Below are 26,416 nucleotides of genomic sequence, written 5' to 3' on the forward strand. Positions count from 1 at the left end.
TTTTTAAACACCTTTTTCAGATTAATGCACCAACAGTAACACAAGAGCTATGCAGGCAAGCAGAGAAATGTAATGCCTTCTTTGCCTCTGTCTTCAACACTGATGATGAGCTTCAGTTACCCAAGTACACCAACACAAAGGACCGTGGCTGTGGTAATGATCAATCTTCCCAGTCAGCTCCAGACTCAAGCAAGGCTTGCTGGTCCATTTTGATGCATGTAAGTTCACGGGACCCAAGTGTATCCATCCCAGGGTACTCAGAGGGACCATCAACGTCACTGTGAGACTTCTCTCAACCATTTGTCAAGAATCTTGGGAATCCGGAGAGGACCAAAGCTAACTGGAAGCTCACCTATTCCCTGACCTGATTCTCTTTCACCAAGTGTGCCTTTTCCTTTCTCCAGACTTTCACTCTGATCTCTGAGACCTGAGATTCCTGAAGGCCAATCATGCTAGCAAAGACTGAAGCAAAGAAGGCATTCAGTACCTCAGCCTTACACTCTACCAGGTACCTAGGACTCCCATTTCATTCAGCAGTGGGCCCATGTCATATTGTTGTCTAACATACTCGTAAAAGCCTTTACTTTGCACTTTGATTCTAGCCACAACCAATTCTATCCAAGCCTCAGCATTCCTAATTGCTTTCTCATATGCTCATAAAGTATCGCTATATTCTTCCTAGGTTACCCATCCTTACTACCACTCTCTGCATATTTCCTTTTTGTACGAGGGCTGCTCCAGAAAGAATGCATCCTATTTTATTACTGCTGGGCTATAGCATCAAAGGCAGATATTGCTGGCATTCCAGTGGAGGTTGAAAACCCTCCCCATCAATCCACTACATTTTGTTGCCATGTGACAGAGTGCAGCAGTAAGTGGGGCAATCTGACAAAAAGGTATCTGATGTGGAAGTGTGAATGAAGCAAAGAGATAGAACTGAATTCCTCCACGGTGAAAAAACGGCACCCACTAACATTCACTGGTGCAGTGGATGTTGGCACAGGGAGGTAGTGAATGGTGTGTTCCAGCAGTGGCAACAACGACATGAAAGACAAGGCACATTTCAGACAGCCATGCACATTCTTTTATGAACACAGCATGCAGGCTCTTGTGCACTGCTGGCAAAGATGTACAGCTAATGGTGGTATGCTGGAAAACAGTGCTTTGTAGCTGAGAATTTGCTCTATTCGAGAATGTTGTGCTTCTTTTATCTGCTGTAGTTTCCAGCAAAATTAACAGGAGGCATTAGTTTTGGAACAAGACACATGCTTGAGTTTTGCCAGTAGCTTCTTCATCCACACAGATCTCATGTCCTGTCTTCTTTGCTGGGATGTACATTCTTGGTAGGTGATCCTTGCATATTAGTCAGGTTTCTTGGGCCCCTTTTCAGCCCTTCAGTGCCTTATTCCATAGACGCTACCAAGTAGATTCTGAAAAGGCCAAGTCTGCTTTCTCAAAGTACAGTGTAGTGAACTTGCTATTTGCCATCTTTGCTCCCCTAAGGATCCTGAACTCCACCATCCAGTAAATGTAATCAAAGCTGCCTTTGACCTTCAAACCACTACCAAGATTCCTTGTGCGCCGAGACGAGTGTTAACAAGACAGAAGGCTCTGGTCATATCTGAGTAAATCAGTGCAATGATTTCTCACTGGAATCCTATAATACTATTAAAGGAAAGTATCAGGATATTGTTATATGGCATTTTAACTACTACTATCTTCATCTCTTGTTCTACCTATATCTGACACTCACATACTGCTTACTTTTTCAGGTTAAAAGCACATTATATAATAACAAGCATATACTGGCTTCCTATTAAAATTGTTCCTATTTCAGATATAGGATTGTTTCCTACCTATCATACTTCACAGCAATTTTTGATTCCAGCTGTTTCCTTCTGCTTCCTCTCTCCAAAAGCTCCTTCTTCTGTTGCCTTAGCTCATTGTCTCTGCATTCCAGATGCTTCTGTCTCTCACACAACGTTATTAATTGCTTATCTAATGACTGTAATACCTGCTTGATATTCTGAAATAAGAGAAAACACATAAGCATTCTTACCATAAATCCACCACACAGGTACATGCAAGCTGATTAAGTATGCCACCAAACAGTAGCTGATATGGATAACAAAAGTAAATTCCTACCTGCTGCTGTTTTTCTAGCTGCCTTCTTTCATCTGTATCCACAGAATAATTGAGAAACTGGGCTGGCCTCAGAGACGTGTTAACAGAGATGGTTGATTTTGTATACATGGATATTCTAATAGCATATTTTTCTTCTGCTGTGTAAATTTGCTTAAGTTTAGTCTCTTTTATGACCTAAAAAAAACAAAAACAAAAACAACCCACAATCACATTGAAGTGTTATCTAAGGCAATGCTTTTCAGAGTGAGGAATAAACCAGCTAAAATCTAAAGTAAAGAAGACTGACTCATGAAGAATTCTGGATTGTTAGAAAACTTTTCATTAACAAGCCATTATCATAAAATAAATCTGACCACTACCTTTTACCTTTTTTTTTCCCCTCCTTTCTCCAGACTACATAAAAAAGCGCCTGAAACACTGTTTATTTGGTTCCAGGACATGGAAAATTGTTCCTTTTGCTTTGCAGCCACACCACAGTGGACAACACTTCTGTTGTAATACCTTTTCTATATGCTCAACTCTATTAAAAATAGAAAAAATGGTCTGCTTTTAAAATAAAACTTGATTTTGTTTCAGATGTCTCAGATAAAAAGGAATAAAAACAGAAAGAACTTCCCACAGCTTGACAGAAAATGCCAAGCACAACACATTATGAACACTGGCTTATCTTATCAATGATTTTCTTATTCACTGTACACGGAGCTCTGGAAAGGACAAAGAATCTACAGAGTAAATCTGAACAGCCTATAAAATGTAATTCACAGACCTATAATACAGGTATCTGCTTCATCAGGCAATAAACAGAAAGATGGATGAACTGCCATTCTAAAAAAACAAATAAGCAATGCTCAGAAAAAGCATTAAGTGAAAAGGTTTTCACTTAAGTCCCTCCACAATTTTACATTCTTCCTCACTCTCAAAGCATGAGAAACAGAAAGAAGTAGGAACAACAGCTATTCTAATGAAAACATATTTGCTATTCATTTAAAAAAAACAAAACTGCATTCTCAAAAATGCAACTCTTACTGTTCTCAGCTCATAGAACTGCTCTTCAGCATGCAGAGCTCATTCTTTGTAAGAAGTATAAAACAGATATCAAGTACGAACAGGTAAGTGAGTAAGGACTAAAGCTGGAAACAGTCCTGTATGTTTCCCAGTATAATCCACCATGATGAGCTTGGAAGACTACATGAAAGAGCAAGCTAGGGAAAAGACTTTCAGTGGGAACTCTTAGCCTGTATCTAAGCATCCAAAAGCTTTTTATGATATTCACTGTATCAATTTTAACTGAAATTATAAAGCAACAGTGGCCACAGTCTGAACATCTGATGTAGAAAAATTATGAAGCAGCTTCATAATCATTACATTAAACATTTAATGGGGCAGGGTGACTTGAACAAGACACAAGTGAAACTCATCTAACTTTCTGTGAAATACTGTCTTAAGTTGACCGGATTCGTTACAAAGTCTTGCAGCATGTTTCTATATCACAAACTGTTCTCACTTCTGAACACCAAATAGAAAGAAAATCCATTTTTTCTGTTCTCTCCACACTGTCTTGCCAGAGAATTTCAGAAGTAAATCTATAGTCGACAGGGGTTTTTGTGCTATTCGGTACTTCTCACCCTTTCAATCATGTTTCTGGTCTTCTCTGTTCCCACAGGGACTTCATGAACATGATACTGGAAGCAAAGATAGCTCATCACAGGAACAGGAGCATCAAACAACTCTCGTAAATATGAGAAAAATCCATATCGGCTGAAGAGGAGAAAAAAAAAAGCAAGCATCACAAAATCTGGAAGACAAGTAAGGTGAAGTCAGTAATGGGTCAGAAAAGTCCCACTAATCCTTAACTGAATTGATAAGAATTTGATTTGTATGGAAAATACCAGTATTACTGAACTGTAGAATGGCTTCAGTTGGACGGGTCATTAATGATCACCCATTTCCAACTACATCATCTTGGGTGGGGCCATCTGCCACATCAGGCTGCTTAGGACCTCACCCAAGATGGCCTTGAACACCTCCAGGAATGAGGCCATCCACAGATTTTCTAGGCTACCTGCTCCACAGCCTTCACTAAAGATTTTCTGCATAACATCTAACCTAAATCTTCCTTCTTTTAGTTTAAAGCTGTTCCCCTTTGTCCTATTACTATCAGACAGTCTAAGAAGTCATTCTCCATCTTTTTATAAGCTCTCTTTATACACTGAATGAAGGCTGCAACAGAGACTGAATACAGCCTACAATAAGGTCTCCCCAAAACTTGGCTGAACAAGCCAACCCTCCTCAGTCTTTCTTCACAAGAGAGGGTAATACATGGCAAAGATGTGGAAACATTACATTTAGTAATGTTTCCAATCAATGTAATCTAATACGTACTGTAATTCTTCAATAGGTCTTGAAGGCAGGGTTTCAGCACACGATTTATCAGGTGCACACACAGCATTCACTCTTAATTTCTGACGATCACGTAACTAAATACAGATTATATTATTTGGTTAAAAAGAACAGAAAAAAATACTATACAAAGACCACGTATTATTCTGAAAAGGATTTTACTAAATTTAAACTAGTTAAACTGACTTATTTTAAGCTAACTAACTTATTTTAAACTGGTTTAATGTATGGAAGAACCCACAAAAATCTACTCTTGGTCAGGCAGGACTGAGATCTCCAAAAGTTTACCTTTCTGCACAGAAATACTGGGCATTAGTAATAATAGACGTGTTCAAATTTAGACCCAGGTGCTCCATTTTAATAACTAAGCTAGGTGCTAGTCTGTAGAGATGTAATAAGAAGCCTTCTCTTGGAATCCATTTTGCACAGACAATGGATTGCAGATCACTGGCTTGAGGCTGTAAAAAGGCTCTAATCTTAATGGGACAGAGAAGACTGAGTACACACATGAAAGACCAGCTCATCTGGTTAAAGCAACCCAGAACCTCAAACAACCACTCACTTATATAAAAATGACTAGCTTCTGAGAAGGACGTACAGGTCTTCAAAAATTGCTAAATCATTTGCCATTAATCAAACTACTCCAAGGAAAGCACCAGGGAAGCACTATGATAGTTAATGTCCTGTCCTGTGGCTTCTTCCTATTTCGTCTGGCTCCCAGTGGGAGCAATTTCCCAATGGCTTCAGGAATGAGCAGCATTAGGAAAATAATTAGCCCGATTTGTTACTTGGACTACTGCCTTCTCAAGAAAGACCCATTTAGTCAGTAGGCACTGGAAATCCTTGGTACTGCATAAGCAGCTTTCTGCTCTTGCCATTTCCTTGTACTCAGTTCTTTTCCCCCCTCCTCAATGATTATAGCCTTATCAAAGAATACAAAAGCTTTTTCTAACAAGAAATATTTTCATAATATTCCTGCAATCCTCCACCTGGTCTAGGCTTTGAAAAATATTAATTATTACTTACTCTAGACAGAAGTCTGAGCACTCTGTTTAAGCTTCTCTGCTGATCTAACCAAATAATTAATTTGAGAAGAGTCTAACCAAATGAAGTTTACATAATGCTTTGACAGTTTCCAGACAGAAGTCTGTTGAAAAAGAATCCTAATTGAAGAGAATGCTGCAACCAGCAGCAAAAGTAAATGGATTTTACTAGCCAACATGGTACAAACACACAGGAAAGCTGACATATTTTCAGTTAAAGACTCCAGATCCTGATTTTAATAATGCTGGGAAACACAGGTGGAGTCCTGTGCCTCTCCTTTCACCACACTCCAGACTAGCTGAAGTGTCCAGATGCCTTTAAGGGTGCATCAAATGAAAAAAAATAGATTGCTCCTTTATGCAGCTACAACTAAAACTGCAGTAGACTCCAAAGTATATGGCTCCTAAATCAATATTTCATCAGTTTTCAAAATTAATGCCTACTTGCCTCCAAAAGAAATAGTTCCATATCTTCTTGACTCTCAAAAACGAAAGCCTTCATGTCATTGGTCGAAATGTGATTTTCAATATATTTGGCATGCTTATTGTCTTTGACATTGATCTGCTCATATGAAAAAAAGGAAAGGTGATAATGAGACTGTTTTAACACAATTAACAATCCTTTCCCGGCACCCCACAGTCAGATGATATCCAATGATAATAATCGTTAATGAAAATACATTCAACATTTAAATGTTTTCTAAGGCATATTCCCCATCTTTATGCAGCCAGTTCCCTCTGGAGGGAATCTAAACTAACCAAATGCACAGGCAGCGGAAGAAGGAGTGGGTAATCTGGGAAGATAATAAGGATACTGCTAGGCTATGTAGGCATGGTGTCCAGAAAGCCTGTGCTCAGGTGACCAAGAAGGCCAATGGCATCCTGACTTGTATCAGAAATAGTGGTCATCCCTCTCTATTCAGCTCTAGTGAGGACACATCAAGTACTGTGCTCTGTTTCAGGCCCCTCACTACAAGAAAGACATCCAGGCCCTGGAGTGTGTCCAGAAAAGGGCAACAAAGCTGGAGAGAGGTCTGGAGAACAAGTCTTATAAGGAACGGCTGAGGGAACTGGGATTGTTTAGTCTGGAGGAGGCTTGGGGAGACCTTATTGTTCTCTACAACTATCTGAAAGGAGGTTGTGGCAAGCAGGAGGTCAGTCTGTTCTCCTGCATAACTAGTGACAGGACTACAGAGAATGGCCTAAAGCTGCACCAGAGGAGGTTAGGGTTGGATATTAGGAAAAATTTCTTCTCTGAAAGAGTGGAGAGGTGCTGGAACAGCCTGCCCAGGAAATGTGGTTGATGGTGTTCAAGAAACATTCATATGTGGTACTAAGGACAAGGTTTACTGGGGAAGGATGGTAGGTCAACGGTTGGATGAGATGATCTAGAAGGTCTTTTCCAGCATTGGTGATTCTGTGAGGTGGAGACATTCCAAAGGTCAGACTGGACCAGGTTTTCAGCAACTTGATCAAGCTGTAGATATCTCTATTTAATGTGAGGGAGTTGGACCCTTCATTTGAAGACCCTTTAGGGGTCCCTTTCAAGTTAAACAATATGATTCTATGAATCACAGGCCTAGCAAAGGACCCTGGAACTCAGAAAAGCAGAATTCCACCTGCTTAAGGAATTATACCCTGGGAAACTCATCAGGGACAAAGGAACAGAACAGCTGGCAAATACTTAAGGACACCTTTTTGACAGCACAAGAACTTTTCATACCCCGACATAAGAAATCAAGTAAGGGAGGCAGAAAGCCAACTGACCAAAGAGCTGCTGGTTAAACTGAGGGATACGAAGGAAATGTACAGGCAGAATAAGCATGGATAAGCAGCCTGAAGAGAACAGAAGGATGTGGTCCAGACATGTAGAGATAGGATTAGGAAAGCCAAGGCACAGACTAAATTGAACTTGGCAAAAGATGTGAAAAATAATAAAAAGGGGTTCTATGAGTATGTTGGTCAGAAGAGGCAGTCCAAGGAGAGTGTACCTTCTCTGATGTGTGAGAAGGGAGAATTACCTGCAGCGGGCATGGACAAAGGCTAAGGTACTCAAGTTATTTGCCTTGATCTTCATTGGCAATCAGACTTCCCATGTCTCTCACATATATGAACCTCTAGGTGGGGTTGGCAGAGCAAGATTCCTCCCCCTCTAGGAAAAGAACTCACTGAAAGCAGCCCTACAGAGAATGACCTGGGGCTTCCGGCAGACAAAAAGCCGGACATGAGCCAGTAGTGTGTACCTGCAGCCCCGAAGACCAACTTGGGTGAATCAAAGGAGGGGTGGCCAGCAGTGCAAGAGAGGTGATTCTCCCCTCTGTTCTGCTCTCACAAGGCTCCACCCAGAGCAGCATTCCCTGGTGTGGGGTCCCCAGCACAAGGCAGATGTGGAGTTTGTGGAACAGGTCCAGAGGAAGAACACAAACATGATCAGAAAGCTGGATCACCTCTCCTACTAAGAAAAGCTGAGGTATCTGGGTTTGTTCAGCCTGGAGATGGAGAAGCCTCCAGGGATACCTTACTGGGACCATCCAGCTTTTGACCAAAAGCAACGTTATAAAATAGAGAGAATGACATTTCATATGGTCTGATAGTGACGGGACAAAATAAAACAATTTTAAACTAGAAGAAAGGACATTTTAGGTTAGATGTTAGAAGGAAGTGGTGAGGCCCTGAAACAGGCTGCCCACAGAGAAGTTGTGGACACCCCATCTCTGTAGGTGCCCAACAGCAGATAGGGAAGCTTTTTACAAATTAATGAAATGTTAATATCATAATTCTGCACTAACTCATGAGCATTTAGACATTAAATCTGTGGTAAACAATGACAAAATTACACAGAATTACATAATTAAATAAGTTAATGACCTAATTACAAAAAAACACGCAACTTAATAATCTCAATATGACCAAAGGCTGGGCAAACTTACCAGCTATGCAAAACTAGACTATATAGGTAAATGAGACTATACTGTAACACGGGACACAAGTTCAGACATGAATGGATGCTAAGCAGGTTAATAAGACCTTAAAGTAAAAGTAAAAGCCATGTAATCACATTATTTGCAAAAATAACTTGACATGATCTTATTGAAAGGATTAGACGACCTGGTAGAGGGAATTCCTGTGATTTTTCTTTTTTTCTACTAAATAAAAACCACTTTGGACAGCTCTACTGCATACATAAAGCAGAAGAACTGGCATATAAATATTCAACATTCAATACATTCAAACTGTACCAGTACACTACTAAAATGAGTATGGAGTTCAGAAACAGAGATGAAGAGCACACTGGGGTTCTTCATCTTGACATTTCAAGAAATTCAAGATTGCTGATAAGCAGGTGAAAGAATGCAGAAGAAAATCATTAGGCTCTTTCAAACTTAGTCCTTCTATTATCTAACACAACATCTGTCAAAACAAAACACTAGACAAGGAATAGATTAAGTACTTCCTCGGTTTGCAGCTGGTTTTGCAACACAATATAAACGCCTTAGGAGTGAGATGTTACATTTCAGCATTTGCTGAGCATGTTGCTCTATAAGACTACTACTACTACGCTTTCAAGAAGACAATGAAACCTAACTATCTGGATGTATGTTAGAAGAAATCTGCAATGGGCATCTTAGAAGAAGACTTCCTACTGTGGTGGGGAGGAAGGGAATCAACTAATTCTACTCAAAAGTTGAGTATTATTACATTGCAGAATGAAAAACACAAGTAGTTCATAATACTAATGTATACTGCATGTAACTGGCACTAACTTTAAGGCATTTTGAAAGTTCTGAAGTCATTCTTAAAGGCTTGCCAGTATAAATAAATAGAAATTATAGAAATTAAATGTGAATAGTTAGGTAAAATACACAAATTTTCTTACTGTAAGCATCATCGGTTCGCAAACTTCTTTTTTGAACTTGTGTTTGTTCTTTCTTAGCCACAAAAGAGCAGAGTGTGTGTCTTGGAATCTCCCTTGAAGAGCCTCTTCCTTAATTTTAATTATGTTATTAAGTTGTCCAATGCGATCATTTATTCCTGTAATTTAAAGCAGTTCTTAAACAGAGTTCATAGCAAGTACACGTTACAATTAGTCTTATCCAGTACTTACTGTGTTACTACAACGGTAAGGCAGTTAGGAAATCATGAGAAATAAAAGTTTATCTTCCCAATTATTCTAAAGGAATCTGAAGAACTACTCAGTTTACATCCTAGAATAAAGCGACTTCTCCAAAGCATAAGGAAATGTGTAGTAGCACACCATTTACTTCAAGAACACAGGAGTTCAGTTCCTGCTCCACACAGGACCACACACAATTCAAACCTTATGCCTGACTGCACTGTCCAAATGCTTCTCAAACTCCCGTAGGTTCAGTGCCATAACCACTTCCCTGCAGTGCCTGATAACTCTATTGTTAAGAACCTTCTTCTAATACCCTGCTGTGACCCTCTCACGATAGTGTTCCATGCCATTCCCTTGGGTCCTGTCACTGTCAGCAGAGAGAAGAAATCAGTGTATGCCCCTCAAACTCCCATGTGAGGAAGCTGCTAAAAGGCCTCCCCTCAGACTCCTCTTCTCTGGGCTGAACATATCAAGTGATTTTTGTGACTCTTCTTACATCTTGCCCTCAAGATCCTTCACCACCTTCTGCTTCTGTTACTTTTTTACGAGTAGAGGACTACTCGTGCAATGTGTTCTACAACAAGAGCTTGGTGTAATGTCTCAAATTACTATAGCAGAACAACAAGCAGATGTAAAAATAGCCTCTAAAATACCTAAAATACATCAACAAAAATATAAAGGCATGTAACTTACTTTCATTCTCCCTCTCTTGGTTTCTTTTCTCTGTTGTTACATCCCCAATATCACTGTCAATATTTGCCCTTTCTTCTTGTACATGTTTCAGCTCATTATTAACAGCATCTATCTGTGGCTGAAGATTCTCACATTCTGTCACTGTATTAAGCTCATAGTTCCATTCATCTATCATCTTATAAGCACTTTGTATTTTCTTTTTTCTGTCCATTTCTTCATCTTTCTTCATTCTGAGAGCTTGATTAATATCTGAAATCTAAGAATTTTGAATATTTTCAACATTCAGGGAATTCCGTATACAAATATGACAAGTAGTATAACAAATAACTTGTCTACCAGTGAGACAGTTACAAAATGCAGAAGTAACCACACATTTAAACTGTAAGAATACATTCTAGTTCCAATAGATGTATGGCAGTTTAAAAGCTGGTAAGATTTGTTAATATATGGAAATACTTGAGAAAAGCTAAAATAAAAACTTAATAATTTTTAAGTCCCTTTAATTCTACACAAGTGGAAGTTTAGAGTATAACACCTTCCTTAACACATCTGAAAGTTAGCCTAGGTGGCATAAAGCCTACAGCGCAAATTACAATATGCAACTTGAACTACACAGTTGATGTCTGAGCACTCAGATGAAGAACAGTAATTCCCCTTTAAAAAAGATTTTTGCTTCCTCTTTTATGAAAATACTGAATGTATTTAGTTAACAGACAGAATAACCCTAGACTCTCACAATGTAAATTTGAGGGACTGTTTAATGCTGTATGCACTACTGTATGACAGACGCTGTAGCTTCTCAAGAATAACCAATAATGCATAGACATACACACATCCATTCTGAAAAGCTTTTAGGTTGAAGTAACTGATTTTAGTAATATAAACCTGTTTAATAGTTACAACCACTTGACTATGGGCCTGTCTCAGAAGATTTCTTCTCTGCTTAGAAGATACAAAGATTCATCCTGTACTGGAGGGCAAGAAGCATACAAACATTTGCAGATAGATTTCTCTTACTGCTGACAAGAAAGCAGAAAAAATACGTGTTTTACTGCCATACTTAAGGACCAGCGTTCTACCTGAATGCAGCATGTACCACAGCCAGTAATGGATTGATAAATAAGCAAAAAAAACACCAAAATTAAGGTGATAAACATCAAGGATCTTACTTGCTTATCTTTCACCTCCAGTGCATCTTGCTTTGTTTTACATTTTTGAGAAACATCTTTGATTTCATCAGCCTGCATATAAGATATTTAGATTAGACAGTAATAAAACATAGAATAAACACTTGAATATGTACAAATACAATCGTTTCTTTTTTAACATTTTTTTAAATTCATTTTTGAAAACAGAGCTGTAAGTGAACGTATATTACTGAGAAACGCAAACTCACCAGTTTCTTACCCTCACCTGTATCCAAAACACCTGCACTTTCAGCAATTTGTACAGAACTGAGTATTGGCATATAATGTGTTCATAACTATGCAGAATCAGCTATGATCTACAAATTCAGGTGTGACAGAAGAAGCCTCTTAACCTACAAAAATTCCACCTCTGACTTAAAAACTGTAACATTCACATCCTTAAACTGCAAGAACTGGACTCGTTTTCTAAATCAACTTTATCAAGTAAAGTTTATACTTTGGACCAAATCTTAAAAAGGGTTGGAAAAGCTTCAATTATAAGCTCAGGACAGCCAAAGCAGTTTGCCAAAGTTATCCTGACTCTGAAGCACACCATGCTAATGATGTATCCTTCAAAGCCAAGCATACAAATTGCTGACTAATGGACAGGACAAGACAGTTATAAGGAACCCGCAAATATGGTCAAGTACAAGTGCCTTACAACTTCAGCGCTAAGCAGAAGTTAAAGCAAGTTAATGAGGGCAATATTCAAACTATTCAATATTCATTGAATAGTGACAGGCCTGGGGCATCAACTGCCACTTTAGGAAGCCCATTCTAATGTCTGACCATTCTCATGACAAAGAAATCTTTCCTAATGACTAATCTGAATCTCTCTCCTGGCACTGTGAAATACCAAAGTTACCTTCTAATAGCATAGGCAGCAAAGACCATGCTTCCTAAGAACTTCATTCCACAAACAATCAAAAAGGGTATGTGGGAGTTTCAGCACACAAGGAAGGCCTACCGGCGCAGAGTCCAAGAAGTATGAGTGTATAACATAACATCTAATAATGTCAAAAACTATTAAAAGTCTACCTACATTAGTGGGCAACTATTTATCTCAAGGGTATTTCTTATCCAAACAATATCATAAGAAGATACACAGTTAAATGAAACCTCTCTTTAGTTTGTCTGTACAATCTTGTACTCTACAGGGGCTCTGAAGATGACATACTAATCATCCAAATTAGACTTGGGTGGCTTCATTTAACATCAGGCAAAAAATTCCCATTTTGGAAATGTTGTATCATAATGACACATACAATACTACATCACTGTCAAAATATTGGAAAGTAAGCACTGGAAAGCAGTATAAGAACATCTCAGTAAGACCACTATAAGTTGTGTACTTCAAATGTCACTTCTCTCCTTTGCAACCTTTCTGTTTCTAGAATACTGTAAAACAAAAACACATGTAATTTATTCTCCAAACCCAAACATAATACCACTTTAGCATAAAGCTAGCCTTGTAAACATTTAGAGTTTAGACTAAACAGCTAGTCATTAAAGGGTGTAAGTCAGCTAGGAAGCACATCTCCCCAGCTTTGCTTATACTGCTCTGCAGCAAACAGCCTATACAAAGTATTCTCTCTTCAAGATAAAACTAAAAGGCTCACAATTTTGTCATAGGTTTCTGATACAGAACCTAACTTCTAATTGAGAAGAGACCATCATTTCTATGAACTGTGGCAGCAATGGTTTGTAGCAGAATTCCTTCTAGTTTCAAACAGATTCTTATGTATCAGCATAACATTTAATTAAAAATATTGATGACTAAAACATAGCAAGATAAAAGCAGACCATGAAAACAAAGCTTATCACTTCACAGAATGTAAGCCTTACAGTGTTATGAAAATAATCACTGCTACCAGCTGTTCAGTTTCCTCTAGGAGCACTTACTCATAAAAAAACAAAGAAAAATTACAAACAAAAAATCCCACAAGAAGCACACATACCACCACCAAAAAAACCCTGATGAGGTTCAACAAGTGCAAGTATAGACTCCTACAGTCCTACACCTGAAGAGGAATGGTTGCATGCCTCTGTACAGGTTAGGGGTTGATATGACCTGCTAGAAAGAAGCTCTGCAAAGGATTTAAGGGTCCAGCTGGACAATAGGTTGGCCATGATCAAGCAGCATGCCCTTGCAGCCAAAAAGGCTTACTATATTCTAGCACGCATTACAAAGAGCATGGCCTGCGGCTCAAGGGAGGTGATCTTCACCCTCTACTCTGTCCTGGTGAGGCCACACCTTCAGTACTGGATCCAGTTCTGGACTCCCCAGTTCAACAAAGACAGCAACCTTCTAGAGGGTCCAGCAGAAAGACAGAGAGGTAATGAGGAGCCTGGAGCATCTTTCATACAAGGAAAGCCTGAGAGAACTGTAACTTCAGCCTGGAGAAGACAGTGCTTACAATTAACTAAAGTGCAGGAGACAAGTAATGGGGCCAGGTTCATTTCAGTGGTACCCAGGGACAGGGAGAGAAGCAGTGAGAACAGGAAGTTTCAAACAAACATGAGGAAGAACATTTGTACTTTGACTGTGACAGAGCACTGGAACAAGCATCCCAGAAAGGTGGGGGAGTCTCTTTTTCTGGAGATATTCAAAACCCACCAGAATGCTTTTCTGTGCAACACACTGTATGGAACTTGCTTTAGCAGGTAGTTGGAACAGATGATCCCCAGCAGTCCCTTCAAACACCACAACTCCGCGTTTCTGTGAGAAGCCACTGAAGTTTCAGACTCTGACTCTACATGCTGTTTCATTACAGCAGGTGCCACAGGTGTCTTCACAGCAAGTCCTTTGATCTGATCAGTTACCTTCAAACATAGCTAATTGCAGCAAATATTCTCATATTTCTAGCTAACTTGGGTTAGCTATTAAAACATTTTACTGCCTACACATACAATTACATCTGCAGACTGACTGGGTACTTAATAGTTAAGTCCTGCTGTGAATAACAGTACCTTACTATTTGTCATACAAAAATTATAACTTTCTTACCCCTACAAAGAACAGCTATCCACAAACCAGACACAGCTGTAAAGCACAGGCATACCAACCACTTAAATTCTTCTCTGCATAACAATATTTGCAACTGATGGAAGACTGTCTACTGAAAATATTATACCCTACTCACGCAATAAAGGCTAAACATTAGAGAAAAGCTGTTAGACCAGAAAGGTTGAATTTAGCCTAAATTATCCACCAATCCGGCCATATTTTCAGAAGATACAAAGAGCATCCATGAGCAAAGTACAGATCAGATGAAAACACACTTCAGATTTAATTTAGTTATCTGACTTAGGGAAGTTGTTAACACAATATCTCAGAAGATTCTTTAGGAAAAATACAAAGTGTGCCTATTTTTGTAATGCCAAGAGTGGACTTTCAGAGTGGATGCTTAAGGTTTGTTAAGAAATGCATTCCTTATGCTTTGCTGCTTTAGCGGAACAGAGATGTGCAAAAGCCTGAACCAATACCTTCAAAAGCACATCACAGCACACTAGGAAGAAAGATGCTACTGTTTTACACTTTACAAAGCTGAACAAAGAACATCTAAATACTTTAACTGAAAGCTTACAATACTTACTGTATTTCTGATCTTTATATTCAGACTATTAGAAAATTCTTCATACTCTTGATTTTTTTTTGCCAGTGGAGATTGCTTTTCCTTCAGATTCTTCAGTTCTTCCTTGGCCTGGTCTCTCCTCTGTTTTACACTCTCATGCTGCTGACGAACAGTTTCATATTCCTTGGAGGAGTTACAAGTAACATAATTAAAGACTTTTGTCTTCCATTCCAATGATGCTTCAACATTTTATGTAATTGAACAAAAGCTTTAAGAGAAATACCTCATTCAGAACCTACTACCAGGGTGACTACTTTAGTAACCCTCCTGTTATTGATCACTATAACCAAAAGATACAGAGAACATTTAGTCTTCAATGAATAACATGCACATTTAATGGCTCTTAGGTGACAGAATAGCAGAAGAAACTATGAATTTGCCTGAAACAAATCTTCCACTATATTCATCCAGGATCAAGGCAGAAAAAGTAATTATTTAGCCTACCTATGTTTTGAGCATGAATTAGGCTGAAGTTCTTAACCTAAGAAGCAAATAACCACAGAAAACTTTAGGAGAATGGATGGAGCTAGACAGGTGAGAGGCTAGTACCATGTAACACTGCATTAAACTCAAGTAAGGCAGGGGAAAGAGAGAGAGAGACAGGGAGAATACTTCACAGAGCAGACACAGAAAAAAATTAAAACAAACAAAAAGCCCCAAAATTTTTCCACCTTTGACTACAAATACCGAAGAAGTCAATATACAGGGTGTCCAACTGGAGAAGCACCCCAGAGAAGAAATGGAGAGCAGTGCAGTTATCAAAAATGCTACTACCAAGAAGCTGGGAATTCTGAGAAAGAAGTTACGGTTGAGATATTACTAGAAACAGTTTATTCTTTCACATTTTTATTTTTTTACATCATCTGGAGAAAAGAAAGGAAAAAAAGCAAAAAAACATGTGGTCCAATGGTTGTTACATGTTTAAAGAAAGAAAGAGATACTCAAAGGAGCAAAAGAAGATACAAGTGGGGATTACAGAGGAGGGAAAAAGCATGCTAGATTTGACAGGCGTGGAAGAAAGCCCCTGGTCCACTGCATATGCCCTTATTACTTTAAGCCTTGAATCAAAACAAAAAAGAACAGAATACAAGCTCCATCTGTAAGAACTAGCTTAGCATTATCTACCGCTGGATAGGATTTACATGGCAAGGTCTTGGAGGTGGGGACTGTACTTGTGGCCTCTGTGAGCAGGGCCCAGCACTGCCCCATGTTATACGGGAGCCAGCTTCAGCTGCTCCAAAAAGGACCCACCACCGGCCAGAGCTGAGCCATGACCAACAGTTGGGTGTGTTTCTGAGAGAGCAGACTGAAGAAAGGCAAAGACTACCACGCAACAGCAGCTGGGGGAAAGGAGTAAAAAACTATGAAATAAACAGACATATAATCTCCAAGGTCAAGAAAGGCAGGAGGTACACCAGGTATGGAGCATTAAGTTTCCTGAAGCTCAGGAGTCCACAGAGGAGCAACAGGCTGTCCCTCTGCAGGCTGGTGCAGAATCGTAAAGGAGCCCAAAGTGCAGTAGTGAGTGTGGCCTGAAGGAGGCTGCAGCAAAAGGAGAGCCCCAGAAGAAACAAGCCCTGGGGGTGTGGAACTGCAGCCCGTGCAGAGGAACACTTGGTAAAGCATGATGTCAGGGAAGAATGTGTACATGGGGACTCATGGTGTTGCAGCACAGTCCTAAAGGGTGGGCCCCACAGTAGGGAGCCATGTTGGAGCAGCACTTGGAGAGCTGCATCCTGTGGGAAGCCCACAGAGGATTAGTTTGGGAAGGATGCCATTCCATGAGACAGACCCCATGCGTAACAGGGGAAGGGAGTGCCTACAGAGGAGCAGCAGAGAGGAAGAGTTACAAGCACCCACTCTGTGCTACTCAGAGGAGAGGACGAAAAGCCAGTTTTGGTTTGCTTTTAGCTTCTCACTGCTGTAGACTATTAGCAGTAGGCAGTACATTATGTAAAACTGCTTATGCTGAGTCTGTTTTGTCAGTACCTGTAGAGCAATTTCTGTCCTTATCTCAACTCTTTTGAGGAGGAAGGGGTGAAATGAGAGAATGGTGTGATCAAGCTTCACTGCCCATCAGTGTGAATCTATCACAGACATCACTTTCTCTTAGTTATTTAATCTAATTGCAAGCATACATGATTAATTAAAAAAAATCTATTCAGGCTATTCAGTCAAAATTTCTTCTTCACAATACCTATTTCTAGGTATTTGAAAAACACCTAAAGAAAGTTGCTATAACCTATTTAACACTAAGTCCTTTAACACAGCACAGTTCTAGCATCGCTGTATTAGGAAATTTAGGTTAGATAAGAGAATCACTGAGTAGAAAATTAAAACTTACCACCCAAGGTCTTTTTCTCTCAAGCATATCAATTAGGTCTAGATGGCGCTTGCATTCATGGTATCTATCAACATCTTGTTTGTATCGTTCAGCCCTCTGTTTCATTTTTTCCAAAGAGTTAACTTTGCCTTTGCACACAATCTGTAAGAACACACATTTACATATTTTACAGTATCTACTACATGAAAACACATTACAGAAGTCATCTATGCCTCACCTGAACATTAACTATGCCAAAACTTAACATCAGAGGACAATTTAGTACAGCAGTAATTGTAGGGAAACAATACAACCGGACTAGTTGTCCAGCTTTTTCAAGTAAGTTCGCTAAATATTTCCTGTGAAAACAAATCTAAGTTAAATCTGAAGAAAACCTTGCAAATTTTTTAAAAGTCTCCCAGTGTCATCCGTACAGGCTGATTCTGCTAAACACAAGCAGCAAAAATACTTAAGAAAGATCTTGCGGAGATCTGTAACAGAAATACTAAGACTGGTATTTTGAAGTACTGTGTACGAATGGAAGTGCACATGTGTGTGCATAAACATTAGGAGTGGAACTACGGATTAAGAGAATCACCTGTACTAACAACAACAGCCGTTTCCCAGAACATGGCTCCCAAGATGCCATTCTCAGTGCTGGGAAACACATTATTTCCATTAAGATTACAAAACTTGAGAACTGGGAAATTCACAGCACAGATGAGTGCTAGGGAAAGACTCTGCACACTAACAAAAGGACAAGTTTGCTGCATACAGCACATGCTAATTCTTTTCTTTTAGTTTCCACAAATTATGGAAAGCAAGATTAAAACAAACGAATATATCTTCGCAGCTCATGGGTCCTAAACAGCATAAAAGGTATGTCCAGGAAGCAGTTACTGTCATTCAAGGACTCCAGAAAAATCATGAGGACATCACAGCAGGCATTCCCTCTCTTCCATGTGCAGAATACTTGCCTTCATGTATCTTTAATGCTTGCCAGCTTGAGAGTGAATGAGAGAAAGAAGATGTGCACTGCTGGGTAAAATGAATTTAACTATAGGCTCGGAAAATGAACAACAACCTGTAAAAAAATATCTAAGACTTCACATTAGATTTTTTATGTGACTCCCCCTACAGTCATTCCTGTCTGTCTATACAACATGCAAGTTTACCTCTAGTTCTCTTTCTTTTTCTTTTAAGTTTTTCAGTTTACAGTGAAATTGATACATTTCTGGAGGACCAATGGATTTTTCAGTGGCTTCAAGTAATTCAATCTTACTCATTTTTGCAAATTCTCCAACTTTGTCCTACAAAATAACAACAAACAAAATCACAACACAAATACAGCAATGGTTGAAATAGTACAGAACAGTAACAATGGATTTAAACACAGCAATACTACTTCTCACCAATAGTCCAAGTAAAGTATAGGACAACCACCTGATAGAAACACAACCTAATCTTCCTTTGCACTTGAAAAGATTTCATGCATGGCTTTCTCTGAACTGTTCTGGCATAATTTAAGTTTAAACCTTAGCTATTAGTTGTTATTTCAGCAGCTCATCAATTTTCAACTGGCTATCATTTATTCTGAATGGAACAGTTCACTTCAGGTAATTTATGTTTTTTGATCTGTATTCTTGAATACACTTCTCCTGGAAGAGATGAATAGGCAAGACTGACTAGGTTCTGACAAGGTTCTTTACTACCATCTGTAAAGATCTCTATGAAATGGAAAGGAGAAGAACTGTCTGCCCAGAAACTCTGAACAACGTAGCTATCTGCAAAGAAACTCTAACCTTCCTGAGCATGGATTCTGATGCCCCCCCGCCCCCTTCACCTTTTGATTGGCCACTAAATTGCTGAAATGCTGTGATGAAGAAATAAGAAGCTACAAAACCCTCTGAAAACATAACAATCCATGCACCCTCCATATTTCAAAGTATTTCATACCTGAGGAAGAAATTGGCACAAATTGTCCACCTGGATATTTAACGCTGCAACCTGCTCCTCTACTGTTTTCAGGGTTGCTAGTTTCTTATTGATATGCCACGTTGATGTGTTGGTCACTACTTGAATCTCACGTGTGATAATGATATTCTCAGGTACTTTAAACCTGATTAATAAAAGAAGTTTTTAGAATTTTGAGAGTACGCAAAGCTTAAAAAATGCCAAAGTATGTTAGCTAGCACATTAAAAACTTCTCTGATGCTTAAATATTTAATAACTGAACATTTGTGGAAAATTTTGTTTCAGATAGTATTCAGTACTTTAGTGATGAATTAATCCCACTGCATCTCTGTTGCAACACTGAAAACATCACAAATACATCCAAATCTCAGCTTGGAGGTACTTATATAAATAACGTATTCCTAATGAATGTATGAACAGTTTAAAAATTGTTACATACAGAACGGTTTATATAAAAACATAACTTAATAAAAACATAATATTTGAAATAGTAAGCATTAAAATTAGCACACAGGAGGTATAAAATGACTAAATTCTTAAAGCAAGCAATATTCATGTACAGAACTCCATCCGTAAACTGTGTATAAGCATTCTACCTGGAAATAAAAACAGCATCGTACTGAACAAAAACACAAATAGAAGCTTTCATTTTCTGCTTCTAAAGAACTGCAGTGATGCACCAATTGCCCACTCTGTTCTCTACTTCAGCACTTCAAAAAATTTCGTCAGGTTAACATCAGAAACAAACGAGCAATGAGACAGTCAAGATCTCAAGACTGGTGCAACCCTAAAAATAAGAAAGATGGCAGGAGGCCTGCATGGATGAGCAATGAACTTGTAGATAAACTAAAAGGAAAGAAGGTCCACAAAATGTGGAAAGAGAGCTTGTCCACTTGGGAAGAATACAGAAACACTGTCAGGACTGTAGGGATGCAACAAGGAAGGCTAAAGCCCACCAGGAATTAAATCTTGCAAAGGAGGTAAAGGACAACAAGAAATGTTTTTTAAAGTACGTCAACAGTAAGACTAGGGAAAATGTGGGTGCCCTACTAAACGATGTGGGTGCCCCAGTGATAGGGGACACAAAGACCTTTGTGGAAATACTGAACACCTTCTTTGCTTCAGTCTTTACTATGAAGACTGCCCCTTGGAAATCCCAGACCTTAGAAGTCAGAGAGAAAGTCTGGGAAATGGAAGGCTTCTCTAGGGCTGAGAAGGAGATGGTCAGAGAGCACCCAGCCAAAATCAATGCACACAAATCCCCTATAGGATGCAGCCATGTGTGCTGAGGGAGCTGGCAGAGATGGCTGCTGAACTCTCTATCATGTCTGGAAGATCTTGGAGAATGGAGAAGTCCATCGAGACCAAAGGATTTAATGTCACTCCAATTTTCAAAATTCAGCAAGGGCATCTGGGAAACTATAGGTCGGCCAGTCTCACATCTATGAGCGCAGGGCCAGTAAACATAAGTTACTGACTGATTTTACAGACTAACTCTGAATTACATTTCAGTTGCTCTATCTTGGGTAAGCTTACCTAGAAGACCGTATTGCCAAGAATTAGTCAGATCTAGTTTTAGCCTTCTGTTTGGTTTCAGTAAATAGCGTTTCCAGTAGGAACACTGAAGAACCCCTCACATCAAGTCAGCATTATTGGTGAAGGCAGAATACCTGGTTTTAGAATATACATCATGCTCCTTTTTTTTTTTTTTTTCTTTTTAAATCACTTCCAACCACTGTATCATGACAGTAGTACTGAGTCAATTCCTCCCATACCATCAAAACCTGAATACACTATTTATATACATATGTATATATGTATATATATATATACACACACACACCAGCCTTTTTTCTACATACCCTTTGTACACAAAGACAAGGTAAAATGCTTCAGAAAGCAAAATTAAGACCAGCCATCACTGTCTACTTTTGAGTTATATGTTTTCAAGCTTAAAATGCTGAAGTTTAAGGGGAAAAAAAAAAAAAAAGAAATCAGCTTAGAGAAAGGTCTCTATACTATTTTTTTTCACAGCTGTGTAGGAAAGTGTGCGACAAAATAATCTAATTAAAAATTCATGAGGAAATATAATTTTAGTACTTACAGTTCGATTTCCACTAAACCTTTTAAGCAGCCCTGCTTTACAAAGAGAGAAACCTACAAAATGAATTACAGAAATTATTATTGCAAAATGACTGTTTTAAAATGCAATCTCTAACCAAAATATGCATTTGAACTACTGACTGTAATGGTATATGTTATTGAAAACCTTATTTTTCTTCTGGCTGCATATTAGCTAAAAATAAAGGAAGATGCTATTAACTTTCTCTTTAAATAAGAGCACTAGAACTTACTCCACAGATTATTTTTCTGGTCAATTTCAACCTTCAGAACAAATTTTAGCCAGCAAATCTGCAGAAATGAACAAGTTCAGTGACAAAGGCAATAAAAACCAATTGGCACTGGCACATGTTAATACTAATAGCATAGGAGTACACAATCATAACAACATCAACACACTGCTGCCACGCAGGCAATTTCAGTGTTTATCTTAGATCAAGATAGAGCTGTTATCACATAATATGCACAATCATTTAAGTAACCAGACTGAGCGCTCCCAAGAGCTACTGGGATGTATTTCATGTAACTGAAATTGCCCAGAAAGCAAGAGAAAAAAAGTTTTAAAAAACTGACAATACTAATAAATTTTCTGTCTTAATGTCACTACAATCTCTTGGAAGCAAACATGATGAACCCTAAAATAAAATAATAATAGCAGAATTGAAAGTCATCCAGATCAATGGCTCCCAGCCTTTATAAAACACCCTTATACACAACAAGGAAATCTTACTTTATGGTTGACACTCTCCTGCATTGCGGAAGTCAGTTATCTTTAGATATAACATTTTCACTACTCAGGTTTCAGTACAATTAACGTATTTTCCATTTTTTAATGCTTTTAATTCAATCAGCAGTTAAGTAAGGCAACCCCTTTGATAATGGCCCTTGTCTCTGGCCCAAGTTATTCTGCAGCTTCAACACTTTATACATTCTACAAAAGCAAATCATCATTCCTTTCCCCTCCCAGCAGGACAATGCTCTCAATGAAGTTCACATTAAACATGCAAATTAAAAATGTTCATAGTCACCTTTTCAGCTCGCCCTAAGAATGAAGGTTTTCCAGCCAGTCCCAGACAGATGGCACATACAATGCTTGACTTTCCTGTTCCATTAGCTCCTATGATCATGTTCAGGTTGGGTCCTGGACGTAATTCACAGACGTCATATGTTCTGGAAAGCACAATATTTTCTTCATAAACAACACGTCATCTTAAAAATAAAAATAAAAATTACTTGCTCAAAACTATTCTCATTATATTAAATACGACAGATCGTGATTTTACAGGACAGACTCCTTGTTTAACCGTTATTTTGTAAATAAACCCCAGAATGAAACACAGTAGAACAAATTCCTACCTATTGGAGCATTCATTGGTAACAACTTCCTTCAGAACAAATGGTTATAAGGAATGAAATCCAGCCCAAAAAAGTGACAACTCCTATTAACTTATTAGGACTCGATATTACCCTCTCTGCTGCCTCTCATTGCAGTCGCAGAAGGAGATTACAGCCTAAGTTGTACAATATACATCATGACATTTGAGTTCTGCAAGAAGTCTTTGGGTTCTGTGGTACTACTCCTCCTTGAAGGCTGGACACGACCCGGTAGCTTTCATTTCTTACAAGCATGCAAATGCAAGGCAAGCTAATATGATCAGTAACATCCTAGATCTGTAATAAGCTCTAACATTTGTAGTCCTGTCCACAGCCTGTACCAGACACAGAGAGAAAACAAGGTGCTGTCACCAAGAAGGGAACAGGAGTACCAACAATATGACAGTAACACCACGATGTACTTCTGGAAACCAACATACTCAAATCCTTTGCCCTAGGACTTGAAGATGTTTTAGAACCCATGATTTATGCTGAACAAAATTGTTCTTAAGGCTGACAAGGGCACACAGGACGCTAAGAAACGGAACTGAAAGCTTTCCTGGTAGCCAACTCCAAACAGAGCTGTGCTCCCAGCATGCAGAGCTCAGAACCGCAATAATCAGCGCCACGGACACTTTATTCCAAGGGTTCTCAAGCCCAGTCCCCGTTGCCACCGGGCGCGTTCCGCGCTCCTCTTCCCTCCGCGTCTCCACAGCCGCCTGATTAATGCGGGAAATGGGATGAAGGCACCGACCGGGACCAGAGGAGCGGCACGGCCGGCACGCCCCGGCGGAACGCAGCGCCGCGGAAGCGACACCGCCCCCCGAGCGACGGGCAGCCCGCCGCCCGCACGATCCCTCGTCTGCCCCCCGGGGCGGCAGCGTTACGCTCCCCGCAGGCGGCTCATCACACGTGGGCACCGCAGCACGCCCCACCAGCCGGCGGAGGCTGCCCCGCGCCCGGCGCTCCCGGCCCGCAGCCCGCCCGGCCCCACTGACGCTCCTGGGCGGGCACGCGCCCCGCGCCAGCCGCCGACCTTCGCCCCCAACGCACCGCGCACCAACAGCCCCGGCGCGACCCGCGGCCGGCGCCAGCTTCTCAACTACCGCCCGGGAGAAGAAAGCCCGCCCGCCCGCGGACTCACAGGAAGTTCTCCATGTAGATCCTGACGATGGAACCCTCCACGAAGCGCGGCTTCCCGCTGCTGCGGCTGCTACTCAGACGCAGCTGGGAGCCGTCCACCCGCAGCCGCGCCTGCTCCGCCATCTTACCCGCTGCCCGCCCTCACCCAGCGCGCGCTCCGCACCGCGCTCCCATTGGCGGGCGGCAGGGAGGGGATGGGGCACGCGCGCTGCAGCGACAGGATCGCTCATTGGCTGGCTCGGCCGCACGGGGGCTCCCGCACGGCGCAGGGCCGGTGCCCATTGGCTGGAGGATTAGGGGCCGGCCCGAGGGCGGGCGTTGCGCTCCTGCCCTCAAAGAGGGACGTGAGGCGCCGCACGCTGCGGGTCGCGCGTGTGGGCAGCTCGGGCCGAGTTAAGAACCGACTCCCGTCCGGTACCGCGGGCGTTGGGCCGGCACAACCGAAGCGGCCGCACGGAGTCGGCGAACCCCGCGCTCGCCTTATCGGCCGCGATCTCTTGTCTGTCGCCGCCTGATGCCGCTGCCGGGCGGTGTGAGGCGTGAGGTGCTGCCCGCGGCCGTGCCGCCAGGTGGCAGCTGCAGGCCGGGCCCGGAGGCGGCCTCTGAGTGACGGCGGAGGGGCTCGGGCTGGGCGGGATCCTCTCGTTCTCTCGCTACCGCGTTTGGTTCGATCGCATTTTCATTTTCAATTTAATAAAGTGCCTGGGTAATTCTTATTTATTTATTTTACACGCGATAGTTTTGTGTTGAGGAAGGCGATGCAAAGGATGGGTGGTGGCGGCCTGCTGTTGTGTGTGATAATGGCAGCTGTCCCGAGGGCTGCCGGCGGTGCCTTGATGCTCCTTGCCCTTTCCATGTGCCTCGTCCCACAGCGAGCCGGGGGCTGGTGAGTACTGATGGAGGCAGAGATGGCAAAGTGCTTCTGTGGTACCAGGAGCCTGCCCGTAACTATCGCTGTTTGACAGAAAATTTACATGGGAAGCAACGTGTCAGCAGAGTGAACCAGGATCTGGTGGGAGGATTAGCATGCAGATGCTGTGAGGCCACCTGTGGCTCAGGCACGTCTGTAATACTCTGTAAATGCTGAAGCTGCGTCTGTTAAGATACAGGCCTATAGAATTGTTTGAGCTTCAAAGGATCCTAAGAGGCCCATCTAGTCCAACTGCCCTGTACCAGGAACACCTGCAGCTCAGTCAGGGTGCTCAGAGCACCATCCAGCCTGACCTTCAATGACTGCAGGGAAGAGGCTTCTGCTGCATCTCTGGGCAACCTGTTCCAGTGCCTTACCACTCTTTGTAAAAAACAACTTCTTAATAACCAATCTGAATCTCCTCTCTTTTAGTTTGAAACCATTTTTTTTCTTGTCCTGTCACAACAGACCTTGCTAAAGTGTCTGTCCTTTCTTATAGGCCCCCTTTGGATACTGAAGGCTTCTATCAGATCTCCCCATAGCCTTCTCTACAAGATGCTCTGTATGACTGAATGTAGCCAAACTGGGACCAATGAGGAAAAACTTTGTTGATGCAGTTTGTTTCCTTCAGAGAACAGGTGGAGAGAAAGCAGAAAGGGAGTGAGAAAGTTACTTAGAATACAGGGGAAGGAGCTGGGGAGAGGAGGAAAGAAGTTGGGATCAGCTGAAGAGTGAATTATCTTCAGCAACAATACGACTCTCTTTCAGATCCATGTCCAAGACAAAAGAACAGCAGTGTGTGCTAGTAATATCTGTATATGGAAGGATAGTGAAAATATTTGCGTTTCATTTGTGAGATAGCAGCTTTGTAATTCTTTTTAATAAAAGTAATTCCTAAGGAACTAAAGAAATTAGAAATAGAAGCTTGGAAGGGACCAAAAGGGGACCTTCTATTCAACAACTCGAGTTTGAGAGAGAAAGTGGGGGAGGTGGACCTGGTCCTGCAGAGGCAGGGCTGCAGGATGTTTTACCATACGAGCATCACAATGCAAGCAAAGCAAGAAATTGAATCATTATGAGAGTTGACAGGGAGTTTGCAGAACCAGCTGCATGATGCTTTTGTGAGACATCATGAATTACAGTTAAAAGCTGCTGGCTTGTTGGAGAAGAAGATGGTGAATGACTGTGGCAGTCCAACTAAGGAGCAGGAGATGCTTGGAAGGGAATTAGCTTGCCATTAAACAGTGGAGGAAATGAACAAATCAAGATATGATGGTAAAGCTGCCCTTCATCTTTGTCCTCCTGTTAAAACAGGATATCAGTATGAGGATAGGCAAATCAAAGATATGCT

At 40.8% G+C, this 26,416-nt stretch overlaps 1 protein-coding gene across 3 annotated transcripts in view; it reads right to left on the reverse strand.

Moving 5' to 3' along the window:
• SMC5 (structural maintenance of chromosomes 5) overlaps positions 1–24,302 on the reverse strand; it is a 42,624-nt gene extending 18,322 nt beyond the window's left edge. The window contains exons 1-15 of one of the 3 annotated variants that reach the window (XM_015849143.2): positions 24,157–24,302; positions 22,667–22,808; positions 21,622–21,674; positions 19,500–19,662; positions 18,719–18,853; positions 17,565–17,705; positions 15,182–15,343; positions 11,568–11,639; positions 10,399–10,654; positions 9,466–9,620; positions 6,037–6,150; positions 4,528–4,622; positions 3,771–3,903; positions 2,146–2,319; positions 1,857–2,026 (exon numbers count right to left, since the gene is read on the reverse strand). In XM_015849143.2, the coding sequence (XP_015704629.2) occupies positions 1,857–2,026; positions 2,146–2,319; positions 3,771–3,903; positions 4,528–4,622; positions 6,037–6,150; positions 9,466–9,620; positions 10,399–10,654; positions 11,568–11,639; positions 15,182–15,343; positions 17,565–17,705; positions 18,719–18,853; positions 19,500–19,662; positions 21,622–21,674; positions 22,667–22,808; positions 24,157–24,278 (2,087 nt within the window). In that variant the 5' untranslated portion in view covers positions 24,279–24,302. Of the gene's footprint in view, positions 1–1,856; positions 2,027–2,145; positions 2,320–3,770; positions 3,904–4,527; positions 4,623–6,036; positions 6,151–9,465; positions 9,621–10,398; positions 10,655–11,567; positions 11,640–15,181; positions 15,344–17,564; positions 17,706–18,718; positions 18,854–19,499; positions 19,663–21,621; positions 21,675–22,666; positions 22,848–24,156 lie in introns of all 3 variants that reach the window. The other 2 variants (XM_085528220.1, XR_014939146.1) reach the window with 2 other exon arrangements.
• Between the last annotated feature and the right edge of the window lie 2,114 nt (positions 24,303–26,416).

The sequence above is a fragment of the Coturnix japonica genome, chromosome Z (genome assembly GCF_054131305.1).
Source record: "Coturnix japonica strain WE chromosome Z, WE-NBRP24, whole genome shotgun sequence".
Taxonomy (NCBI): domain Eukaryota; kingdom Metazoa; phylum Chordata; class Aves; order Galliformes; family Phasianidae; genus Coturnix; species Coturnix japonica.